Source organism: Elephas maximus, chromosome 6 (assembly GCF_024166365.1).
Source record: "Elephas maximus indicus isolate mEleMax1 chromosome 6, mEleMax1 primary haplotype, whole genome shotgun sequence".
In the NCBI taxonomy this organism is placed as follows: Eukaryota; Metazoa; Chordata; class Mammalia; order Proboscidea; family Elephantidae; genus Elephas; species Elephas maximus.
Window position 1 is genome coordinate 72,243,331 of NC_064824.1, and position 27,312 is coordinate 72,270,642.

At 35.8% G+C, this 27,312-nt stretch overlaps 1 protein-coding gene across 2 annotated transcripts in view; it reads right to left on the reverse strand.

Moving 5' to 3' along the window:
• The window catches only part of OLA1 (Obg like ATPase 1), a 188,312-nt gene that overhangs the window by 54,595 nt on the left and 106,405 nt on the right, over positions 1–27,312 (reverse strand). For both annotated transcript variants that reach the window (XM_049887471.1, XM_049887472.1), the window contains 3 exons: positions 25,466–25,641; positions 2,656–2,736; positions 2,256–2,353 (listed from right to left, as the gene is read on the reverse strand). In XM_049887471.1, coding sequence (XP_049743428.1) covers positions 2,256–2,353; positions 2,656–2,736; positions 25,466–25,641 — 355 coding nt within the window. The remainder of the gene's footprint in view (positions 1–2,255; positions 2,354–2,655; positions 2,737–25,465; positions 25,642–27,312) is intronic.

A 27,312-nucleotide genomic window follows, 5' to 3' on the forward strand; every position in this document is an offset into this window, starting at 1 on the left:
TAAAAAAACAAAAACTTTTTCTTTTGGGAAAGAAGCAACTAGTGCAAATAGAACTTAGATTTTAAAACATTACACCCTCCTCCCCCCAAAAAGCTTACACAAATTAAAAAGATTTAGTAGTTAAATGTATTTAAACTATTTACATCTGCTTGCAGTATTATAAATGATAAAACCTAGTGTTCCTATCCTTCATAATGAAAATTTATCCTGTACTTTGATACAAAGGCTATGTTGCATAAACTGAGGTTTTAAAGCTGTAGCAGAGTGGCTGACTGAAACGAAAATGGCAATCTTTCTGGCTCCAGTAGATGCCATTCCGTATCACGCAATGTTTCCCACTCATAAATACATGACAAATACTTCCTCAATCATTTTTTATGAGCAGGGATGCACGGGGGGTAGTCAATGGCTAGCTTGAGGGAAAATAGGAACAGCAGGCGGCAGAAACTGTACAGAAAATGGCTATGTGGTAAATTCTCTTCTGGAACATCACTCAGTTACCCAGTCTTTGATCTTTCAGTTACAATTACACTAACTTCCACAAGATCTAGATACCTCCCACTGCCCAGCCAAAAAAAAAAACAAAACACAAACACATATACCAACCCCAAACCAGATTATTAGTTATACATAAAATCTATTAAAACTTAGTTTTATAAAATGGGATCACATCATACCTCTACACTTTTATAAATTAAAATTTGCTATTTAGGCAAGAGTTTACTTTCAATTGGCTATAACCATATCATCATCTCAACTGGTCTCACAAAAAACATGGGGTGTCTGGCGACAGCTAAATCACAGACTGGCGTCTCCCAAGCAGTTTGTCTACCATTAGGGCCTGGGAAATGGTATTTACTATACAATTAGAGCCAGGGAGTTCTACCTGTAATCATCCAAATACAGGTGTGAGAAGCCCCTTTGGGCAAGGAAACTGACTCATCCCTTTTCATGTAAACTTTGATGTCTGTATTATTTCATGGAGCCTTAGGAAATCTCACCATTCATACTACAATGAGATTTATTAGCTGAGGTCAAATAATAAAATTTTAAATTCCTTCTGAAAGGTAACAATTTTTAACACATTTATCATCAAATTTATAAGAATTTGAAACATGACAGAACTGACTGTTTTAAAGTTAATTACCTGCTGGAGGATACTGACCAGTCTGAACTAAATTTTTATGTTAAGTTTATGCTTTCTAGAACATTAGCAATAAAGAGGCTAAATTCAGCTTCTCATCAGGAACACAAAATGTCTTATAGTAATATCAACAGGGCAGTTTTAGATGTAGTAATTTCACAGAATTTATTCTAATGATTTATTGGAGTTAACCATCTGACATTAATTATTGTTTTGGCTTCCAGTCTATGAATGTTTATTTTTCAGTTTAAAGCCTTCTCACTCTTTGATATCATATGGAAATGAGAATTTTTAATGGAAAATTGAAACCATGTGCATCTAAGTACTTAATGAAGTACAGGGAGAAACCGACAATATATTTTCGGAGAATTCAGATATTTTGCTTTGGATAGTTTTGATTTGTTCGTACGGCTAAATAGTATAAAATATTGAGAGATCAGTGATGCAAGTTAAAGTGAGTACTATGCCAAATGTGTACCTGCCCACACATACAGGGATATATGATTTTTTTGAAGTTACTAATGAAAGAAAGCAAACCATGTACATTTTTGTTACATGTCAAAAATGACAATCAATACATGAATGCATAGTTATTTCCTTTGCACATTTTTAATGGACTTGAAACAGATACCTAGTCTTTATTCTTCACAGGTTTTTTTTTTTAAGCATTCAATCTCGATTTTAACATTTATATCCAGATACAATCAAGCATATACTTTAAAAATCACATGTAATATAAACACTGCTAGAAATTCCTAGCTTAAAAAGTTTTACAGCTCCAATTAGGCTTATCCTCATTTTGCAAAAGAAATAAACGATAACGTCTAATAAACCTAAATTTGAAAAGTAAATATGTACGATTCAATAAGCCATATTACCTAATGTAATTAAGCTTTTTTTTCTTTTTTTTTTAGTTCTCTCAATGTAAATCAATTAGGAGATTCATCTTTGAATGTAAACACCAGGCAACGTTCGTTTTCTTATCCATTTTAAACTTTTTAATAATGTGGAAAAAAATGTTAAAATCAAACAGCATTAACTACATATGTGTGTGTGTACGTGTGTGTATACATATGATGTGTCTGGGTACATCTGGGGAAGAAAAACTTACCATTTGTTTTTCTTTCTAATGTAGTCTTTTTCAGAGAGATTAACTAAGTAGACCATTGGTTTTGAAGTCAGAAATAAGTGTTTATTCAACACTTCAATCTAAAGTGAAAGATAGAGACAGAATCCTTTTTAAAAGTTGAGTAAACTGTTGAATAATTTGAAAGTAAACTTTTTTAAGCAAGAAGGCATTTTCAAAATTCTTGTTTTCAAGAAGGTTAGTTGTTATTAAATATCAGGAGTAAGGGAGAAAAGGAAAAAAAAAAATCAAACCTGGGAATAAGCAATCATTGACAGAAATAAAGTTTAACAAGATAGAATGATAAGTGTAAAATAATGACAACTCTATTTTGTTCTCTAAGAAATCAAAGGCAATAATACATGGCACGATATTTATAACTTACCTCTTTGTCATTCCAATCATGATAGAAGCGAACAGGTTTCTTTTGATCTACAACCCAGGATTTGACTTTGCACATTATGTCCTACACAATTGAGAAAAAAATAAATACAAGATGACGAACACTAAGCATTTAAATACTAAAATTAAAAGTTCTCGAATCCTCAAAATAAAGTCAATATTTGTAATGAAAAGGGAACTAAGTCACACAGATTACTACTTTCAATATCTTATTAAAAAGCAAATATAAGTGAAACATTATTGTGGCATTAAAATTTTAACATATAAAATAACGATACTAGCAAATTCAGTAAGGCTTTTAAAAATCTGAAGATAATTCAATCACACCAAAGACTAAATACAAGAGTTAATAATATTTCAATGTGATCCAGTTAGCAATGACACATTTAAGATAAACATGCTATTATAAAATGGGAAAAGAGATAGTGGAAAGAGACTGAATTACATTTTTTTCCTTAAAAACAAAAACAAACTAGATGAAATGGAGCCTATTATTGATGATCTACACTTCAAAATATTAAATCAACTGGCCCAAACCCTTTTTATTCTAAATTAATTTTTTGCCAACACCTTCTCCCTGCCCACTTCTACCAATCCCCCCCTCAACCTGCCAAAGCCTCCATTACACAATGGCAAGAGCCCTGCACTGGTGACCTCCAACCAGCTGCATTCACTTTCAGAACATCTCTCTCTGCTGGAAATCTAAAGGCCTTTTAGTTAGCAAGCTAGTGTGCATTCAGAAGGAGTAACCACAGGAAGAGCCCAATGCGCTTTGTTTCTCTGGCCTTTCTTCACAGAAAGATTAATCATCTGTGAAATGGAAACGGCAAACAGCAAGTGACACAAACTGAACCCTTCAAGCCTGTCCTCATCAGTTTTGTGGTTCTGAATCTAAAAGCTGCCTGTGGCAAGGTTCTCCTTACAGGCAGGTGTTAATAAAAGGCTCTAGGGTCTGAAAGGTCAAATTTAGCTCTTCCAGAAGAAGTGCATTTGAGAGTCATCTGTTTTTTTGTTAAAGATAATTTATGGATATGTTTTAAATATGCATTTCTCAAAATTTATTGCAGTATACAATTAGTGATTTCTTAGATTTTCATCCATGTATTTTCCTTTACCATAAATCAGTTATTCTTCTATGAACATCCACTTGTATAAACTACCTCAATATTTAGTATACCTTCCTTCCAAATCTTGCCATTACCAAAAGGAAAAATAAGGAAAAAGCCCTATATCCTTAGGTCCTGATTTGGAACCCTCTAGGAAAAGGACTTCCCACAGATCTTAACAAGGAAGGGGCAAGCTGAAAACTTTTAATGAAATCTAACATATTCTGCTTAAGAATAATCACTTTTACTCTTCTATAACTGAATTTCACTCATAAATGTTTAAAAGTGGCTAATGTAACACCATTTCCTACAAGGAGAAGATCAAAGTGCTATATTACAAATGCATTATGATTAAAAAAGCCCTGTGCAGCCTTGCTATTAACTGTTCTTTAAACCCTAAAAGGCTTCCCATAGATCTCACTTGGCACTGCATATACAACCTTTGACAAGTAATGTAGACCATTTTTATTCATTGCCTAAAATTGTAGGCAATTATGTGCGTCACACTGGCCACCTGCAAATTCTGAATGCCTGCTCCAGTTGTCAGTGCAAAAAACTAATGTCGGAGGGGATTAATCTAGGGGGAGAGAGTCCTCTTTAATGGCTCCAGCAGGTGAAATGGCCCAGCTGGTTACTATGATGAGTGGCCAGAACAGCTTATGTGGAAACACGCAACAAGATTACACAAAAGGAGGAGAAAACAGTGGTACCATCTTACATTTGGTTCCGTTAGTTTTTTCAATTAAAGAAAGAAAAGACAAAAGAAAGCCAAACCAAAAATAAGAAAGAGAATTAAATTTTAATCCTATAAAAAGTATAAAACACTTCTGTAACTATAAATATTTTTACAAAACCAAAGGGACTCAAAAAATACTGATCACTAGTGAAGGAATTTTTATATTTTTCTTTCATTTTAAATTAACTACACCATTACTTCAGACATAGGAATCCTATAATAGAAGCTCTTTGACATTGCATTTTTTTTCTTACATCAATATGTTACATTACAAATTAGGAGCACTCAAATTTTAGTTAAATAGAATTGGCTCATAATTAAAGTTCTCAAGCAATATATTCCTTAAAGCCACATTCAAGTCTTTATAACCAAGTTTTTGAACAATTAAAAGTAAAAATATTTCAAAGCTTAAAATACTGTATTTTCACTCAAAGCTCTCTTAGTTATTCCACAGAAGATTTCATGGCCAAGAAAAGATACCTTAGTTTTATAAAACATGTCAGTTTTACTGCCCTCAGGTAAGATTTTATATAAATGATCACTATACGGTATAGCTGTAATGTGCTCTTTTAAATATTAATTTTAATGTTACCAAAAAATTAAAAGATCATGGTTTATTCCTTTGTTCCTTACTCTGATAAACTTCTAAACAGTTAAAAGAAAACATCTGAACTTATTTGTGTATAATACTTCATGGGTTGACCACATTTCTTTTTCTTATGCTTCTATGTGTAAACATATATTAATGGTTAGAATAATAAAAGGTTCCAGTTCACTGAATCTGGATAACTAAAAAATAATCTAATACAAGACAGTAGATAAGAACTACTTTAGGTGAAGGGAAGGACAATACTCAATACAGGGAAGGTCAGCTCAACTGGACTGGACCAAAAGCAAAGAAGTTTTCTGGATAAACTGAATGCTTTGAAGGTCAGCGGAGCAAGGGCAGGGGTTTGGGGACTATGGCTTCAGGGGACATCTAAGTCAATTGGCAAAATAAATTCTATTAAGAAAACATTCTGCATCCCACTTTGAAGAGTGGCATCTGGGGTCTTAAATGCTAACAAGCGGCCATCTAAGATGCATCAATTGGTCTCAACCCACCTGGAGCAAAGGAGAATGAAGAACACCAAGGTCACAAGATAATTATGAGCCCAAGAGACAGACAGGGCCACATGAACTAGAGACTTACATCATCCTGAGACCAGAAGAACTAGATGGTGCCTGGCCACAACCGATGACTGCCCTGACAGGGAGCACAACAGAGAACCCCTGAGGGAGCAGGTGAACAGTGGGATGCAGACCCCAAATTGTCATAAAAAGACCAGACTTAATGGTCTGACTAAGACTAGAAGAATCCCGGCGGTCATGGTCCCCAAACCTTCTGTTGGCCCAAGATAGGAACCATTCCCGAAGACAACTTATCAGACATGGAATGGACTGGACAATGGGCTGGAGAGAGATGCTGATGAGGAGTGAGCTACTTGTATCAGGTGGACACTTGAGACTGTGTTGGCATCTCCTGTCTGGAGGGGAGATGGGAGGGTAGAGAGGGTTAGAAACTGGAAAAACGGTCACGAAAGGAGAGACTGGAAGGAGGGCGCGGGCTGCTTCATTAGGGGGAGAGTAAATGGGAGTATGTAGTAAAGTGTATATAAGTTTACGTGTGAGAGACTGACTTGATTTGTAAGCTTTCACTTAAAGCACAATAAAAATTATTAAAAAAAAACTAATACATATACACTTTTAACAAATTAGAATACAAAAAAAAACCCAAATAATTCTTGATGTATCATAACTTACTTCAGGATTTTATATTTCTTAACTATCATTATATAAAAGTACAGATGTAGGAGTAGTATTAAACTGATAAGTTGAATTCCTCCTTTTCAAAATAAATCTCTGTGTATGACAGAGATCGTGCAAAAATTCCTGGTCATTTGAACTTTTTGGTTAAACTGCAGTGATATGAGTTGACTAAATCCAGGGAGAAGAGCTTAATATTTAAATGTGGGAATACATCCTAGGTCTACTACTTAACAGGTCTGTGGCTTATTCATTGATAAAATGCAGATGATGGTGTTATCTACCTCCTGAAAGTTGTGAAGATCAAAGAGATAATGCATATAAAATGTTTAGCACAGTTCTTGACACACAGTAAGTTCTCAGTAAATGTGAGTTGTTGCCATTGTTAGTTATTGTTATTGTTGTAAGGTTAAATACCAGTGATATTACAAAACAGCAATAATTCTCTTGGGTGCTTTAAATCTCCTGAAAGCACATATACATCTTCTCCAATTTGAATAACTGTTCAATAGTGCTTTTTTTCAAATTTTTGAAGGTTATCATCAACAATGGCTTTCTTAGTGAAATATCAACTCAGGCGTCTGGTCTTAGTATTCTACAAGAACTAGATTTTGCTGAACAACTGCTGTTTAACTGCAAATAAACTTGATCCAAACTTACCTTGAATACATGTCTTCTGCTTTGACTCTTAATGATGGCTCACACTTAACTTTAGAAATGTTCTCTTTTCTTTATGTATTTCATTATTATTGTCATTGTTAATAGCAAGTTATCATATATTCAGACTCAGGGAGATTGTGTGACTTGCCTATAAGTGGCAGAGCTGAGATTCAAATGCAGGTTTAAGTGACTTGAAAGTTCATGCTTAGCCCGATCACCCTGGCCTGTTTGTCTTCTTTACTGCCTTTCTAACAGCTACTTGTTTAGCCTAAAAAAACCCCAGAGCCTAGACAATCTTAAATCCTTATTATCATTCCAAGGTCATCAGAAAAAATCAATATTCTGATTTTTGTTATGAGTATAACAACATATCATCAACCCATGTATCACGAATATATTTTTCTTTGCATACAATAACATGATAATCCAGTATAAATTTTGTTTCCTAGACTGCTTAGTAGAGTTTTCTATTTTGGTATTCTTCGGTTCCCACAGCAGGGTTCCCTAACACACCTGAAATTTGAGTCTTTTGGGGATGATGGCACATATCTTTCAACATGCTTTTCAAAGGGATCCATGACCCAAAATTCCAAGAACTATAGTTCTATAGTGAATGACTCTGTGTCAATACTTAGATGCCTCAACAACAGCCAATTAGGTAACTGTTCTGGGTTCATGGACTCCCAGACCAGAGGTCCAGAGACACTGACCCAAAACTTACTTCAGTCAGACTGCACTCAAAGTTCATCTATCCCGATCAAATACTGTGCTACTACAAATTCTACTCATTATAATATGCATCTAATACAATTTCAGTCAAAATCATAACAGGGACATTGGGGAACATAATTGAATATATCGTTATTCTAAAAGAATGAACTGTTTGAGAATTTAAAAAGTTTAAAGAGAAAAATATGTACATGCCTTACTACATAACAAAATAAACCATAAAACTACAGTAATTAGAACAGTGTGACACTGGCACAAGAAGAGAGGTATAGATTAGAGACAACCTAACAAGCCACTAACTAGGGATTTACTAATGTATTATGGGACGTTTGTACAACAGGACACTTTTTATCCATCAAGACAAGATAGATCTGGGCACACATTTGCATGGAAAAATGGCCAAAATGCATTGCTAAGTAAAAAAAAGTAGGTTCAGAACAATGTAATAAGGTTTTGAATATGGATTTTGGTGTCAAATAAATTTGAGTTCAAGTCCTAGCTCTGCCAATTTCTAGTTGTGTAACTTAGGGAAAGTTACTTAACCTCCTTAAGTTTGTTTCTGTAAAATGGGGATAATAATAATACCAATTTGGCATGTGATGATTAAATGAGAAAATACACGTACAACAACTGGAAAGTTCCAGGCACACAGTAAATACTCGACAGATATTAACTATAATTATTTATAGTAAAATGCACAATCCATTTGTGGTTTTGAAATTACATAAAATAGATACACTCAAAATAATGAAACCAGATAGATACCTCACCAAAATGTTAGTAATAAAATCTTTAGATTCCAGACTTTTCCTTTATGCTTAAAAATATATATATGTATAATTTTTTAACAAATAAATATCACTTTTATAATAAGGAAAAAGAAAAGGTATATTCATGAAGTGAGTGGGAGAACAAAGAGACTTCATCTATTCTCTGTCCACCATCTGTAATTCTAAAATTTGATGGCTAAATGGATAAATTCGTCAATTTATCAAGATGACTCACTTGTATTCTATAATTATAGCTTCCAAGCTTGATGTTTTTCCCTCTAGCTGAACCAGCTACCCTAAGGCCTGATGCTGACACTTACCCACATGAGGTGACCTATGCTTGCTGGGTGGCTTTAACAGACAGCCAACAATTCACTTAGACCAAGAGAATGATGGGCAAGGCCTCTAGCTAGAAGTTCACTAATACAGCTTCATCCAACTCCCCCAGCTCAGAACACCCCTTTTAAATACCCAAAATCAAAGAAAAACTAGGCTTTCTCTCATGGAATAGACCCCCACTGTAATATTCTAATTACTATCTTTCTACGTGCATCAGTGACTGAAGCTCCCTGAAAAGAATCAGGCAGTAAGGGAGAGAACTAAGACAGCTTGTAACAACGTTCGGCAGGCTCTGTGTTGTCCCAAGATTTAAGACAACAGGTTAACTCTAGCAATGACCAGGGCAGAACGTATGTTGGGGTTGTGAGTTTTCAGTCATGTGATTGCCTGAAGCAGGTAGTGAGAACATTTTAATAACTGCAATGCTCCTGGCCCCTGCCTGCTATAAAGAGGCAACTGTAAAGGGCAATCTATTATTGAAGCTTAGATCTGGGCAGAGAAAGAGACCATTACTAAAGAAAAGAAGGCAATTGTCCCTGATTCCTGAAAGTTAAGTGTGAATGGATTTCACCATGTTCAAGGAAGGACTAAGGGAGAAAAGAAAAGCCCACAAATCAATCTGATTTTAATTAAAAAGTTACTAAATAAGGAGAGTTATAAAGGAAGATAACATCTTAAAAAAACGATCTAGAAAAGAGAAGAATTATTTGGTATACTTGGTAAAATGAAAAAGCAGCATCTATGAAACAGGAGCATACAGCAGTAAGAATAGAAAAAAAAAAATGGATGAGACGTCAAGAGAGCTGATGAACTAAGAAAGATTTTTTTTAAGAAAACCAAATCCAAAGTGGGAAAATAAAAATCCAAACTGGAGACACAAAGTAGGAAAATAAAAACCCTAACTGGAGACATATCAGCTTATGGCAGAAGATGATCCCACGTAGTGCCCAGTGCCGTCGAGTCGATTCCGACTCATAGCTTTGCCAGTTAATAAAACTTACAGAAATGGAATCACAGAATCTATACTACTTTGTTTCTGGCTTCTTTTGCTCACCATTGATTTTGAACTTCATCCATGTTATTACATGCAGTAGTAGTGTGTATGTGTGTTTATGGTTTTATCTTTGGCTGTATAATATTCCGTTTTAGGAATTTCCCACAATTTATCCATTATACTGTTGATAGAAGTTTAGGTTGTTTATACTTTAAGGTTATTACAAACAAAGCTGTAATAAACATTCTTGTCCATGTCTTTTGGTAAATTCACACATACATTTCTTGAGTGTACAGTTAAGACTGGCATTGCTCGGTCATAGGTCATGCATATACCAAAACTCAGTATATACTGCCTATCAGTCTTCAAAAGTATATGTACTAGTTTACATCCTATTAGCACTGTATGAGAATTCCATTTGCTACACATTCTTCCCAACACTTGGTATTGTCATTTTTAATTTTATTCATTATGATGTGTGGTATCTCACTGTAGTTTGAATTTGTATTTCCTTAAATAATTAATGAGGGATTTCTTCTTTTGTAAAGTGCCTCTTCAAGTCTTTTGCCCATTTTTCTACTTGGTTGTCTTTTTCTGATTTATTTATAGAAGTTTACATATTCTGAACACAAGTTTTTTGTCAGATATTGCAAATATCTTCTCTTACTCTGTGGCTTATCTTTGCTCTCGGTTAACAGAAGTCCTAATTTTATTACAGTCCAATCTTAAAATCTTTTCCTTCATGATTACTGTTTTTTGTATCCTATTTGTCCATTCCAAAGTCATGAAGATATTCTCCTATGTTATCTTACAGAAGTTTTATTCTGTAACAGCTTCACTTCATTTTTTATTCTATATAAACTTTATTTTTGCGTACAGTGTGAGGTGGATCAGGATTCACTTTCTCTTCCATAAAGATATCAAATTGATCTAGCACTAATTTTTGAAAACAGCATTCCTTTCCCTGTTGTTCTGCAGCGCCATTTTTACCACAAATCAAACTGTATATGTATTCTATTCCATTAGTCAATTTGTCTATCCTTGCTGTCTATTCTTGACTATCTTAATCTCTGCAGCTTTATAAAATCATTACATTATACACACATGTATATGCACAGGTATACCTGTAGGCATACGCATATGCGCGTTTGTGTGTGCTGCACATACATTCAAATATATAATAAAGCACACAGGGTGCCCAGTCACGGATACCTCCCAAACATAACCAAACACCTCATGGGATTGGTTTACTGGGTTTGAAGGCTTAGGACCACAGTCTCATGGAACAACTAGGTCAACTGGCACAACATACTCCAAAAAGTTTATGTTCTACATCCTAGTTTGGTAAGTAGCATCTAAGGTCTTACAAGCTTGCGAGCAGCCACCTAAGATACAACTACAGGTCTCTAGAACTTGCCTGGTGCAAAAGAGAACGAAGGAAACCAAAGACTCAAAGAAGAAACTAGTCTACAGGACTAACTGCCTACATGAACCACGGCCTCATCTATTCTAAGACCAGTAAAACTACATGGTGCCCAGTTACCACTACTAACCATTCTGACTAGGAACACAACAGATGATCCCGGATAGACTGGGAGAGAAGTATAGAGCAAAACTCAAATTCTTAAAAAATGGTCAGATTTACTAGACCAGTAGAGACTAGAGGAACCCCCAAGACTACCACCCACTACTAAATTCAGATTTTTTATTTCTTTTTATATTACTTTTGTTAAATGGTCTTCAGAAATGTGTCCATTTCAAACAGTTTTTAAAACTATTGCCATAAATTGTGTATAATATCCTCTTTAAAGAAAAAACAAACCCAGTTGCCAATGAGTCGACTCTGATCCCATGTGTGCTAGAACAGAACTGTGCTCCTGGGGTTTTCAAGGCTGACTTTTCAGAATTAGATTGCCAGGCCTTTCTTCTGAGGTACCACAAGGTGAACTGAAACCTCCAAGCTGTCAGTTAGCAGCAGAGCGTGTCAACCACTTGCCCCACACAGGAAATCCATGAACCTCTTTTTACCTATTAATGTCTGTAGGGTCTGTAGTAATACTCCTTTTTTCATTCCTGATGTAGGTTTTATGCTTCTCTCTTTTTTTCTTCACCAGCCTTGCTAAGAATTTATCAATTTTTATTGCTTTTTCCAAGAATCAAATTCTGGCCTTTTTGGCCCTTTTATAACATTTCTTCTTTGTGAATTTCTCCTCTTATCTTTATTATTTTCTTGTATTTACTTACTCTGGGTTCTTATTACTTTTCTTCTTTTTAACTTCTTCAGATGGATACTATGAGATCTTTGATTTTACCTTTTCTTATTTTCAGATTTATACATTTAAGGTCATACATTTACAGAACTTAAGTGTATACATCAGAAAAGACAACAACAAATTTTGATATCTTGTATTTTCATAACCATTGGATTAAAAATATTTTTTATCATGATTTCTTCTTTGAAACACAAGATCTTTTAGAAGTATACCACTTAATATCCAAACATTTAGAAATTTTCTAGTAATCTTTTCATTGCTGATTGTGAATTTTAATTCCACAGTGGTCAGACAGCATATTCTTTACAACATTAATCATTTGAAATTTGTTCATTTGCTTTATGGTAAACCGTATTGGTCAATTTTTGTAAACATTCCATTTGAGCTTGAAAAGAACGTATGTTCTGTAGTTGTTGGGTGCAGCGTTCTATCTTTATGTCAATAAGGTCAAGTTCTTTAACTGAGTTGTTTAAATCTTCTATATTTTTACTAAAATTGAGTTAAGATCTTCTACCATGATTGTAAACTTGTTTTCTTTCCTTTTAGTTCTGTTTTTGATTTATATATTTTGAGATTGTTTTATTAGACACATACTATTAGACAAAACTATTCTATCCTCCCAAGAGACTGACATTTTAACATTACAAAATATCACCCCTTTTCAACTTCTTTAAAATCAACTTTGATGGTAGTATACTATGTCAACTTTTGTGTGTGTGTTAGGGTTTGCACCATCTATTCATAGTGGTTAAGTGCTACGGCTGCTAACCAAAAGGTCGGTAGTTCAAATCTACCAGGTGCTCCTTGGAAACCCTGTGGGGCAGTTTTACTCTGTCCTGTAGGGTCGCTATGAGTCGGAATCGACTCAATGGCAATGAGTTACTTCTCCATCATTTTCAACTCAATTTTCCTGTATACTTATATTTACATTCTGTGAGTCATTCTAGTGAATTACTGAACCCAAGGGAGTAGTGTCAGGAGTGAAGAGGCTGGGGACCCTTGAGCTTACAGTTGGCATCCAAATTTGTAGCCTGCAGGTCAGAAGTGAGGGTATCATGTGGACTCGCCAGCTTGTGGCTGAGGTCTTGGACTGATCTGGCGGGTTGGAGGGCTGTGTCCACTAACTTGTGAGATCTGACCTGGCTCCAAGGAGTTATGGTCAGAGGAAGAAGTGCTGCATGTGCAGCTGGTGTCATAACATAAGTGGCAAAGAAGTAAAAAGTGGGGATTTGAGATTTTCTCTACAGCAAAAAAAAAAAAAAAGGTATGCTATTATACTGTCAGCCCTCCGAATCTGCAGGTTCTGATTCCATGGATTCAACCAATCACAGATCAAAACATTCTGGGGAAAAAGAAAAAATAAAAAGTGACATGTAGGCATACCCTGAATCCTCTCACAATCTCATAGATCCTCAGCCTCTCTCCAGCACTCGTTGTTTGAGCATTGTTCACCTCATGTCTGATGTATACTACGTAGTTAGGCCTATGATAGTTTTATCTGTACTGAATATGTACAGACTTTTATTTCTTGTCATTATCCCCTAAATAACACAGTATAACAACTATTTACATAGTATTAGGTATTATGAGTAATCTAGAGATGATTTAAAGCATACAGGAGGATGTGCGTATAAAAATAGTATTGTCATTTTATATAACGGACTTGAGCATCTAAAGATTTTGATATCTGTGCGGCTCCTGGGACCAATCCCCTGCAGATATAAGGGGTGACTGTACACTTATATGCAGATATTGACAAAACTCAGTGATGGACTAGACATGAGAAATGAAAGCGGGTCAAAGTTTCCTTGCCTCATACTTGAACAGAAAGTGGTACATTTCACTGAGCTATGAACACTAAAAGAGAACCAGGTTTGCGGGGGGAATACTCTGAGTTTGGTTTTAGATGTGTTAACTTTCATGTTTTTGAGAAACCCAAGAGATGTCAAGTCAGAAATTAAACATACTGGTCTGGAGCACAGAAGACAGTTCAAGCTAGACTTACAAATCTGGGAGTCATTTATATTTAGATAGTAATTATAACTGTGGACATGGATGAGATTACATAGGGAGAGACTTTAGAGTGAGAACAGAAGAGGGCCCAAGACTCAACTTTAAGTATTGCCAATATTTAATAGTACAAGAGGATGAGTCTGCAAAAGAGACTAAGGAATTCATAGAGGAGTGGCAAGTAAACCAGGGGAGTTTAGTCACAGAGTCCAAGGGAAGAGCATTTCAAGCGATGATCCAACAGAGTTCAACATTGCTGACAAATCGAGATGTCTGAAAACGTCCTCTGGAATTTACAATGTAAGAGTCACTGATATGTTGGTGAAGCTTTTTGGGTGTGATGCACATACAAACCATACAAGACTAGAACAGACTGAGTTATTAAGGAGGTGGAAAAAAATGGAGACAATAAATATAATAATTCTTTTAAGAGGAAAGAGAAAATATGGTAGTTTTTATGAAAGTAGAAAGAGAAAATATGGTAGTTTTTATGAAAGTAGAAAGAGAAAATATGGTAGTTGAAGGGGGAGGGGTGCGGTATTTAGGAAGAGTTTTTTTTTTTTTTTTTAAGATAAAAAAGCCATCTTTAAATGATAAAAACAATATAGTTTGAGAGGTACAAGTTGAATAAACAAGAAAGCAGGGATTAATGGTGCTGGAAACAAAACTTTGTGAATATACTAAAACCCACTGAATTGTATACTTTAAAATGGTACACTTTATAGTACATAAATTGTATCTCGATACAGCTATTAAGAAAAAAAAAATGACTAACAGTGTAAGGTTTCTGAAGAGTAAGGGAGATAAGATCCAAAGAATCTGTGCAACAACTGGCCACAGAAAGGAGGAGTAAAGCGGTATTAGTAGACTTAGATTTGGCAAGTGGAAAATTAAGAGAACTCCTATGTCCAATGGCATCCATGTATGTATGTATTTATTTATGTATGTATGTATGCATGCATGTATGTATGAAGTGGAAACCCTGGTGGTGTAGTGGTTAAGAGTTTGGCTACTAACCAAAAGGTTGGCAGTTCAAATCTACCAGGCACTCCTTGGAAACCCTATGAAGCAGTTCTACTCTGTCCTATAGGGTCGCTAGGAGTCAGAATCAACTCAATGGCAAATGGATTCAGTTTTTTGGTATGTATGAAGTAGGAGGCAAGGTCATTTGCTGGGGGTAAGGGTGGATGAAAGTATGGAATGGGCAAAAATTAGAGGTTTCAAGACAGTAGGGAAGAACTGAAGCAGTTGTAGCAAAGACTAAAAGGACAAATAAGAAAGCTGGATACTGTTGAGGGCCTATTCGAGGCTGGTAATAATGAGTTTATGGGGATACTAACTCAACCAAATTAAACCAAAAAGTGATCTGAAAAAACAACTAAAAATAAATGGAAAGATTAAAACAAAAATTTTAAATGTATACTGGATGAACAGATACACAGTGCAGCAGAGGCTACTGGTTTCCTGCCCACATACCCTTCATGCTCATCCATCCAGTACTTCCTGATGGCTTCTTACTTTAAGTATATATAACTTTGCCTAAGAGCTGTGCTCAGTCCACAGAGACATCATGTGCCAGGGAGCAAACATCGCTAGGAGCAACCCTCAACCAATGACCGATGGAAATTAGTTGACAATTACCACAGCTTTCTCATTTTTCCAGCAGGAATACTCCAGTGCATGTCCTACACTGTTTTACAGGGGTCCCCGGCAGAAATGAATCTGCTCATTTACACACTTCGTATTGGTTTCTTTCCTTTCCCTGTCAGTTCTGCACTCCTTAATGTGTGCCTCCTGAGATCACCTCTCAAAGAAACTACTAGTACTCTAATCCTTGCCTCAGGGTTTGCTTGAGGGAATCCAGCCTAAGTTATGGTTTAGATTAAAAGGCAAATGGTACATACACTCTTCAGAAAACTCATAGGAGTTTCTTTTTAACCTTCATTTAAAAATTACATTGCCTCTTCTATTTTTTCAAGGAGCACTGATGGCAACAATGTTAAGAGTTTGGCTGCTACTGAAAGGTCGGTGGTTCAAATCCAACAGTCACTCTGCTGGAGAAAGATGTGCAAATGTTTCGGTGAAGATTAGTCTTAGAAACCTATAGTGCAGTTCTGCTCCATCCTATGGGGTCACTATGAGTTGGAATCAACTTGACAACAACGGGTTATACTATTTTTCAGGTTAGCAAAACTAACCTGTTCCTAGTTTATACAGAAACTTCTAAAATCTTCCTCTAGCAGTGACTCTAAAATTACAGTTTGATGAAAAAAGGCCAGAAACATCTAAGGACAATGTATATGTATTTAACTTTTTTTCTGGTGGCTACCAAAAGGAAATACTTTCCTTAGACCATTTTCCCTAAATAAAAAAATATTTAATATAAAAATAATGTACTGCTATTAAAAAAAGTCAAATAACAGAGGCATAGAGGTAAAAAAAAAAAAAAAAAAAAAAAGCCCAATCATTCTCCCACACCCACCTTTCTTTGCTGATATAACTACTGTTTAAAACATTATGAAGTGTGTCTCCAGACCCCTTTTTTCCACACTCCAGTTTTATTTATAGATTTCAATGTCCATGCCAATTTTTCATCTATTATTTTTATCTTTTTTACTTTACTGTAGATTTTTTGTTTGTGCTTACTTCATTATCTTAAAAATTTTTAATTTATTGTGGTAAAATATATGTAACATACAATTTGCCATTTTAACCATTTTTAAGTGTACAATTCATTGGCATTAATTACTTTCACAATGTTGTGCAACTATCACTGCCAGACCTCTTTTGATGTATTTATAAGAATAAAGTTATATTTTTTACATAAGCAGGATTATACTATATTGCTGTGTAACTTGCTTAAGGCAAAGTAGTCATAATATAAAAATATTCACTTATAAACTGACTAGTTATAAAATTAACTCACCCTCAAGCACCTTTCTTTGGTTAAGGTTGGTTTCTATTCTGACCAACTGTCGTAGTGTTAAATTATGATAACGGACAATTGTTGGAGCCACCACTTCCAATAATGATAGAATAAGTGGTTCAGGGTACCCCCTCTCTAAAGCCAACAATAACAAGAAGACAGGTCTAAATACAGAAAATATCTTCTTAATAGTACCAAGGACCTGATAAGATAATGAAGCATTTACCAGCCCAAGAACAGCGGGTGGGGGTAGGGAGATCTAAGCCACTTCTACTCCCTGGGTGGTTGGCTGGCCTGGAGCAGTGACTCCCAAACTTTAGCATGTATAAGAATCACTTACAGAGCTTGATAAAACACAGATTCTTGCTCCCATTTCAAGAGATTCTGATTTAGTAGAGCTTTAGCTTGTATTTCTCCCAAGATCCCAGGTGATGGTAATAGTGACAGTGCTGATCCCAGGAGCAGACTGTAAGTGTCCTTTATCCAAATGAGAGAATTGGTGACAGCAGGGAATGAAGGAACTATAGGAAAAAGGTAGGGAACAAATCTGAAGCCAGAGATTTTGTAGGACATAAACCCCTCACTCCATCTTCCCCTCCTCACACTAACCTGCAACAGGTCTGGGACCTCACTGTTGCTTTTACCTGGAGCCATTCACCAGTCCTCAGGAAAAAGCAAAAATGCCAGCAGCTCTTTGATTTATGACAGAGGTGGCACTTCATTGGAGTAAAGAAAGGACAGTCTTTTTAATAAATGGTACTAGAACTACTGGCTTTCCACATGAAAAAAAAAAAACATAAAATTGAACATCTACCTCGCACCGTTCCAAAAAAAAAATTCTGGGTGGCTTAATGACCTAAATGTGAAAGGTAAAACAATAAAGCTTTTAGAAAACAAGATAGGTGATCGCCTTGATGACAGTAAGGTAGGAAAGAGTTCTTAGGCAAGACACAAAAAGCACTAATGTTAAAATTAAGACCTGCTTATTTATTTTTTTTTTTATCAAAAGATACCATAAAAAGAACAAAAAGAAAAGCCATGGAGTAAAAGACATTTGCAATCCATTTACAACAAGAAATAGTGTTCAAAATACATAAATAACTTAAACAAATTAATTAAAAGACATTAATCCAATAGAAAAATGAACAAAAGAAAACAGGCATTTCACAAAAAAGGAAAACCTGAAAGGCCAATAAACATAAAAAAGCGCTCAACTTTTGAAATAGGCAATTTCAAATTAAACTCACAACCAAATACCATTAGACAGATAACAAAACGCAAAAATGAAAAATATCTAACAATACAAAGTGCTGGCAACAGGATGAAAACTCTCATACGCTAAGAAAACTGTCATATTACCTAGTAAAGTTGAAAATATACATAGACTATTGCCATTTATAGGGTTGCCATGAGTCAGAATTGACTCGAAGGCAATGGGCTTGTTTTTTGGTTTTTTATTATCATTTCTAGGTGTACGCCCTGTTGTTGCTGTTGTTAGGTGCTGTGGAGTCAGTTCTGATTCATAGCAACCCTATGTACAAAAGAACGAAACACTGCCCAGTCCTGCGCCATCCTCACAATTGCTTCTATATTCGAGCCCATTGTTGCTGCCAATGGATCAATCCATCTAGTCCAGGTTCTTCCTCTTTTCCACTGGCCCTCTACTTTACCAAGCATGATGTCCCTCTGTAGGGACTGGTACCTCCTGATAATATGTCCAAAGTACGTGAGACAAAGTCTCACCAACCATGCTTCTAAGGAGCATCCTGGCCGTACTTCTTTCAAGATAGATTTGTTCATTCTTTTGGCAGTCCATGGTATATTCAATATTCTTCACAAACACCATAATTCGAAGGCACCAATTCTTCTTTGGTCTTCGTTATTCATCATCCAGCTTTCATATGCATATGAGCCAACTGAAAAGACCATGGCTTGGGTCAGGCTCACCTTAGTCCCCGAAGTGATACCTTTGCTTTTCAACACTTTAAAGAGGTCTTTTGCAGCACATCTGCCCAATGCAATATGTTGCTTAATTTCTTGACTGCTGCTTCTATGGGTGTTGACTGTGGATCCAAGTAAAACGAAATCCTTGACAACATCAATCTTTTCTTTTATCATGATGTTGCTTATTGGTCCAGTTGTGAGGATTTTTGTTTTCTCCAGGTTGAGGTGTAATCCACACTGAAGACTGTAGTCTTTGATCTTGATCATCAGTAAGTGCTTCAAGCTCTCTTCACTTTCAGCAAGCACGGCTGTGTCCTCTGCATACTGCAAGTTGTTAATGAGTCTTCCTCTAATCCTGATGCCATGTTCTTCTTCACACAGTCCAGCTTCTCAGATTATTTTCTCAGCATACAGACTGAATAAGTATGATGAAAGGATACAACCCTGACACACACCTTTCCTGATTTTGAGCTACACAGTATCTCCTTGTTCTGTTTGAAGGCCTGTCTCTTGGTCTATGTACAGGTTCCGCATGAGTCCAATTAAGTGTTCCGGAATTCCCTTCTTCACAATGTTATCCATAATTTGTTATGATCTACACAGTCAAATGCTTTTGCATAGTCAATAACACACAGGTAAACATGTTTCTGGTATTCTCTGCTTTTAGCCATGATACATCTAACATCAGCAATGATATCCCTTGTTCCACATCCTCTTCTGAATCTGGCTTGAATTTCTGGCAATTTCCTGTGGACACTGCAACTGTTTTTTAATTATCTTCAGCAATATTTTACTTGTGTGTGACATTACTAATATTGTTCGATAACTTCCATATTCTGTTGGATCACTTTTCTTTGGAATGGGCAAAAATATGGATCTCTTCTAGTCGGTTGGCCAGGTAGCTGTCTTCCAAATCTCTTGGCATAACATGTGAGTGCCTCCAGCGCTGCATCAGTTTGTTGAAACATCTCAACCGATATTCTGTCAATTCCTGGAGCCTTGTTTTTTGCTTATGTCTTCAGTACAGCTTGGACTTCCTTCTGTACTATCAGTTCTTGATCATATGCTACCTCCTGACATAGTTGAATGCGGCCCAATTCTTTTTGGTACAGTGACTCTGTGTACTCCTCCCATCTTCTTTGGATGCTTCCTCTGTTGTTCAATATTTTGCCCACAGAATCCTTCAGTATTGCAACTCAAAGTCTAAATCTTTTCTTCAGTTCTTTCAGCTTAAGAAATGCTTAGTATGTTCCCCCCCCTTTGGTTTTCTAACTCCAGGTGTTTGCATATTTCATTATAATACTTTACTTTGTCTTCTCAAGCTGCCCTTTGAAATCTTCTGTTCAGCTCTTCATCATTTCTTCCATTCCATTTAGCTACTCTATGTACAAGAGCAAGTTTGAGTCTCTTCTGACATCCATTTTGGTCTTTTCTTTCTTTCTTTTCAATAAACTTTGTTTTTTTTTCATGTATGATGTTCCTGATGTCATCCCACAACTCACCCAGTCTTAGGTCATTACTGTTCAATGCATGAAATCAAGGGTGTCTAAACGTAGGTGGGATATACTCAAGGCTGTACTTTGGCTCTTATGGACATGTTTTAATTTTCTTCAGCTTCAACTTCAACTTACACATGAGCAATTGATGGTCTGTTTCGTAGTCAGCCCGTGGCCTTGTTCTAATTGATGATATTGAGCTTCTCTATCATCTCTTTCCACAGATATAGTTGATCTGTTTCCTGTGTATTCCATCTGGCAAGGCCTACGTGTATAGTCATCACTTATGATGTGGAAAAAAAGTATTTCTAATGAATAGGTCACTGGTCTTATAAAATCTATCATCCAGCCTCCAGTGTGTTTCTATCACAAAGGCCACATTTGTAAGCATTGATCCTTTTTCTGTTTCCAACTTTCGCATTCCAATTGCCAGTAATCATCAATGCATTCTGACTGAACAATGAATTTCAGACTGCAGAAGCTGGTAGCAATCTTCAATTTCCTCATCTTTGGCATTAGTGGTTAGTGTGTAAATTTGAATAATAGTCATATTAACTGGTCTTCCTTGTAGGTGTATGGATATTATCCTATAACTGACAGTGTTGTACTTCAGGATAGGCTACCCTTAAATGCGGAGGTGTGGGAGGAATGGTGGTTCAGTGGTAGAACTCTCACTTCTATGTGAGACCTAGGTTTGATTCCTGGCCAATGCACTCATACACAGCTACCACCCATCTGTCAGTATTGCTATGCAGCAGCAGTGTGATGAATTACTTAGTATGGCCTTTCTTGCCATGGCCTTGTAACTCCCACCCAGGTGATTGGGCAGGGCTGTGAAAATAAGATATCTGGCCCACCAAGGGGACTGGTCAGTTTTCCCTTAAAAGAGCAAATTTCAGAGCAGAAGTAAGGACCCACTACCACCAAGGAAGGAGATTGGCAGGAAAGACCCACAGGAGACGGCGCAGTGGGCTTCCCAGCCCACGGTGTAAGAAAGCTGACTGCCTTTGGGCAGAGACTGAGGGTCAGGGAGAAGCCAACACCTGACCCACAAATTTGGGACTTGCCAGCCTCCACAACCACGTTAGCCATTTCTTTTATATGATTTGTGAGTTCTGTGAGAAGTTGCAGTGAATTAGGGAACCCAAAGACCGAAGGGAGAGGGAAAAGTTGATGTTAGAGAAGATGGAGTAGTACAACAGCTCGGAAAAGTCGAGCATTTGGGACATCTTTAACCTGCTCCTCACAGGAACCAGCTTTTGTGCTGATCCTTATAAAATGAATTATTCATTTAGATGTGGAACAGATTTCTGCACAGCTTCCAGGCTAAGATAGGCTAAGAAGAAAGGCCTGACAATCTACTTCTGAAAACCAGCCAATAAAGAAACCTACAGATCACAATGGTCCTGTCTGCAACTGATTGGGGGGATGATTCCGGACTGGGTACCGTTTCCTTCTGCTATGATGGAGTTGCCGTGAGTCGGGGACCAGCTCAAGGACAGCTAACAACAACAGTACCCTGTGTACACCAGAATTCAAAACAATGTTCATGGCAGCATTGTTCGCAACTATCAAAAACGGGTGGTGGGCGAGGATTCAAATGCCCATCCACAGAATAGATTTAAAACTTATGGTATATTCTTTCAATAGAACAGTTTACAGAAAGGAAAATAAACTAATTAAAAGATAAATTCAACATGGATAAACTATACAAACAATGTTAAGTAAAAAATGCTCACACAAATACATGCACTATGATATTATTTATATAAAGTTCAAAATCAGGCTAAACTAATACATATTGTTTAGGGGGCACATACACTGGTAGCAGCATAAGAAATGCAAGGATATTTCTATAAAAGTCACAATAGTGGTTAGCTATGAGAGGATAGAAGAAGTTAAACTGTTATGGGATGGGAGAATTTTGGGGTTCTAGTAATGTTGGAAACCCTGGTGGCGTAGTGGTTAAGTGCTACAGCTGCTAACCAAGAGGTCAGCAGTTTGAATCCGCCAGGCGCTCCATGGAAACTCTATCAGGCAGTTCCACTCTGTTCTATATAGGGTCGCTATGAGTCGGGATCGACTTGATGGCAGTGGGTTTGGTTTTGGTTAGTAATGTACATTTCTTGACATGTGAGGGTGGCTTTACTAGAGTTTAAACTATACACATGAGGTTAATATATTTTTTCCATGTCATATTTTAGAAAGAAAATGTTGAGGGAAAAAAAAAAACGAGACAGACTCTGGAGCAGCTGATCTGGTTGAAAAAAACTTGATCCACGATTTACTGAGTGTGAAAACTTGGATAGTTGATAAAACCTCTTGAAATCTTAGTTTCCTCAGTTGTAACATGGGAATAATAATAATAATATATACCTTTCAGGTTATTGTGAAGTTTAAATAAGATCACATGTAAAGTGTCCAACAGTGCGTGGCTCAATAAATAAAAATATATAATTTAATTATTCCTTAGATGAGGTGATAATGAAGAAAAAGTTGAGGAACACTAACCTGTAGTTTATTCTGAAGAGCTAAATCTAATCTGAGGAAAAGATGAGATGGGAAACTTAGGCTATAATGCTTTCTATCTATCCAGAAGAGCTTGACAGTAAAGGGAAAAATGGGGAGAAGGTGTTTAGATTTCTTTGTAAGCACAAATCCGTACTATGCTTTCAAATCTTACACAGAATTTCTAGGAAAATGGGGACAATTAAGAAGAAAATGTTCTTACAGTAAAGTAATAGCATTAAACATTCAGGTTGTCTTTGAGAGGAAAAGACAGGAAATGGTAGCTCAAGAATTTCAGAACAGTCTGAGTCCCCTTTTCTCCCACAGTAAGTAAAATAGGATGGGTAAGTTTATTTTTAAGACAGTTAATGTTTCTAAAAGACTTACAGATGCTAGTTATGTCTCAGTTAACTAAAGGATGACTGCCTAAGGATTCATACTAATTAATAAACACAATGTTTAAGGCAAATAAATCACTTTTAATCCCAACAACTCTCACAATTCTTTTTCTCCTTTTCAAAGGGGAATAGTTTTCATACCCATGCATTTGACACCCCTTTTCCTTAAATCTTGTACAGTTTCCTCAGACAAATCTCCTTCTTTTCCCCAGTCTATTTGAATAGGAAATAACCATGAGGTTAAAAGAAGTAAAGTTCTTTGGGCTTGTTCCAAACTATCTAGGATATTGGTAGCACAATATGGGTCTCTGTTGTTTCAAGTTCAGGGCATTTTCAACCAGTGGCACCACTAGGATTGGTGTCACCTAGTGCGGTAACTCATGGTGTCACCCCCTCCATGCACCTCCTCCTGTACCAGACCACACAAAATTCTTAGTAATTTTTTTGTACTAACGTTACTCGTAAAATCGTAATTCCCGTACATCACTCCTTCTTTTCCTTTAATTACTACTTCATTTTCAAAAAAGTTATTGATACAGGGTCACAAATACTAATTACCACAATATTGAAGCTAAAACACCAGAAAATCTGACAAAAATCAGCAACTATAAAAACAACGGCAGCAACAAAAACAACAGTGTGTGCTTGTAGCATGTGCAGATGAAACCAGGCAATTTGAAATATCATTGAATTGGGTGGGTAATAATGACAGCTCCAACTGGAGCACGTTAGAAGGTTCAAAAAGTAAATTAGCATAGAGTTTTAGCCTTGTAGGTATATTGATACATGTAAGCTGGGCTTATAAAAGATGTTTTTGTTGTTATAACGAACTACTGGGATATTTTTATAAAAGATAATAAATTTCTGCTGACATACCACACAAAAATTTTACAGACAGTCATTTTGGTGTCACCCCCACTGACCATATCGCCCAGTGCAGTCCACATCCCCTCAGTGATGCCACTGCTTTCAATCACAATTTACTGAGAGTACACCTAAGTTTAAAGGTTGATTCTATAACTGATTTCTTCTTTAATAATGTGGAGCTCCTTACTCAACTGTGAGTTTTTCAAACTTATTAAATATAATTCATGAAGGAAAAAGATGCAATAATCAGTTTCTGTAATGAGAATATTAAAAATAAATACAAAATTTTAAAAGAAAGTAAAGCTAATCAATCATGCCTACATAATACGACTCCAGTAAAAGCTCTGGACACTGAATCCCCATGAGCTTCCTGGTTGGTGAAAAACATCAATGCTTGGGAGAGTGATGCATCTTTTTTTGGGAGATATGAAGTGTCACACTGGAGACCCTCCCAGCCATCTCCCTTTGCATTTCTTCATTAGTATCTTTTTTTTTTCCCTATAATAAAACTGTAATTGTTTTTTTAAAAAAAAAAAAGGAAGGAAAAGAATCTTTCCTATGGCAAAGGAATAAAAAAAGCAAAATAGTTTATAGAAGATTTTGATAAGTGAGAAAATGTGCAGTTACGGTAGTGCTTTTTTATGTAAAATACAATTTGATCATATTTAAATTAAAAGCTTCAAAATTGACTTTCAAACATTTATTATATTGTTGCTAATAATTATTCACTAAAAATGTGATAGAAAACACATTTCAATTTAGGATAGTGATTTGTGTTCTCACTCCATAAAAGATTAAAACCATCTATCTACTTTTAATAGTACGTTCAGTCAGGCACACCCCATGAAAGACCAATTCCTTGTATTACTCACTTCTTCAAAACCATGGAACTCATACATTCAGTCACTTCTCTAAACCCAGTTGTTTTTTTCCTACCATAAAACTACACTTCTCTTAACACTAACACCTAAGGGTCTACCTGGTAACTATATAAAACACTCAAGAGATCACTCGTAAATATGGCTTCCTTAAGAAGACCTTAAGTAGCCTGTCACTATGACCCTTGGCTGCCCCCCAAAATATTTTTTTTTAGCAATTTTTTAAGCAGTAATGACCCTGGGATTTTGAAATTCCATAAGAATATTAGATTTTTATGTGCTTTATTTAAAAAACAGTTTTTAATGAAGAAAATGAACTTAGGTATCTAAAGAAGCTGTAAATTTTTACTTACATATTCAGGTTTTAGTTTTTTATCTCCTCCTCTCACAGCCACTTTTTCTAGTTTATCTATAATGGGCCCAAACATTTCCTCATCTTTAAGCTGAAGCTCTTCATGTATTATTTCTATATCTCGAATAGGATCTACACTTCCTTCAACATGCGTGATATCATCATCTTCAAAAGCACCTAAAATGAATTAAAGGGAAGGAATTTCAATAAACAAACAATATGTAGGGTCATTATAATTAGAGTGAGTAGGAGTAAAAGAATCCTAGAAGGTTAAAAAATAACTATAGTCAATAAATTATTCTAAATTCTATGCATGTAGGACATAGTATCCCCCCCCCCCCCGCCTTTTAGCAATATTTAGGGCACTAAAAACAAAATGGTAGTTTAAGAGTCTCAACATTTTGAAAACTGATGCAAATAAATAAAATTATGGTCTTTACAGAAAGAAAATTATGTTCCCAAACTACTGGCATTTCCAAGTTTGGTACATTAAAAGACATTGAATTCCAGGCATGAAAGCGTGAAGTTCTAAACTGTACTATTAGGGTTTCCAAGGGAAACCAGATTTGGGGGGTGTGAGGAGGGAAGAAGGCCTGAAATCATCTGGCAGACCTCTTCCCTGCTTCAATTTACTTTATCACTGTGGTTCTGACGGTGATTAGATAATGAACCACTCAGACACACAATTTACACAGCAGCTAATTTCATCGGCCTGATTTGAGGGTATGGTTTTTAGGGGGCTATCAAAGAAGCAGATGAAGGTGCATTTGTCATATATGAGTGACAACCATTCACACTATCTGAACAAAATGGTGCTGGCCCTTATTAGAAACACATGCTATTATCACGTATTTAAAGTGCAGTTGAAGCCATAATTTCAAATTGCCAACTGGAAACATAAGGGTAAAACAACCAGATATTACTGAAGCATGTGTACTGACTTTATGCCCTTTTGAAGACATAATGTGGCAACATAATTCAACTGGGATTTACTCAAATTACCAGATAAAGAACAGTATCACAAAAATGAACAAATACAAGAAATATTGTAAATAGAAAGCAAGGACATACTGACAAAAAAACACTTATGAACAAATTAAATAAAAATAAACATATATTTATATATAACAAATTAAGTTCATTAAAATTACCAATTAGATTATACTCCCCAAATGTGAGCTTTTCAAACATAAAATGTCAATTCATTTAGATAGAGGTACCATAGAAACCGTGAGAGACCGTGTGATTGAGAGTAATGAAGAAACTGCACACATAGCTCATTCTTAGATACCAAAGACCAAGATATTCTCATTAGAGTCTACAAAGAGTTTTTAATATAATTTCCCAGAATTAAAAACAAGTTGTTTGTGTCTTAAACGATAATAATAAAGATAAGTATGTCACTGCAATTAAAATATAAGTCATTAAAGTAATATTTAAGTATTCTTTGCATACAACTAATGTATTATATAATATCAAATTCATACAAACAAAACTAGCAAGAAACAAGGAGGTACCTCTGATTTTACTAATAAACACATCAGACAGATAGTGATTTAGGTAAATTTTTGAATCTTTGAAAAGTACAAAAAAGTCTCCCTGGACACTCAGCAGTGTTTACTCCTTGTCATGATTTGAGGCATCTTACACAAATGGTGCGGTGGAATAAAACATAAATAAATAAAAGTTAGCTTCCTGGCAGCCAAAGCAAAAAGAGAAACATGGTTAGATATAAAAATAACTAAGCTTTTTCTGACACTCAGGACAAAAAATACCTTATATGGTAGTCTTTCTGTAAGGACCAATGCGTTAACTATAGTAAGTGATGTTCTCAACAACATCCCTATA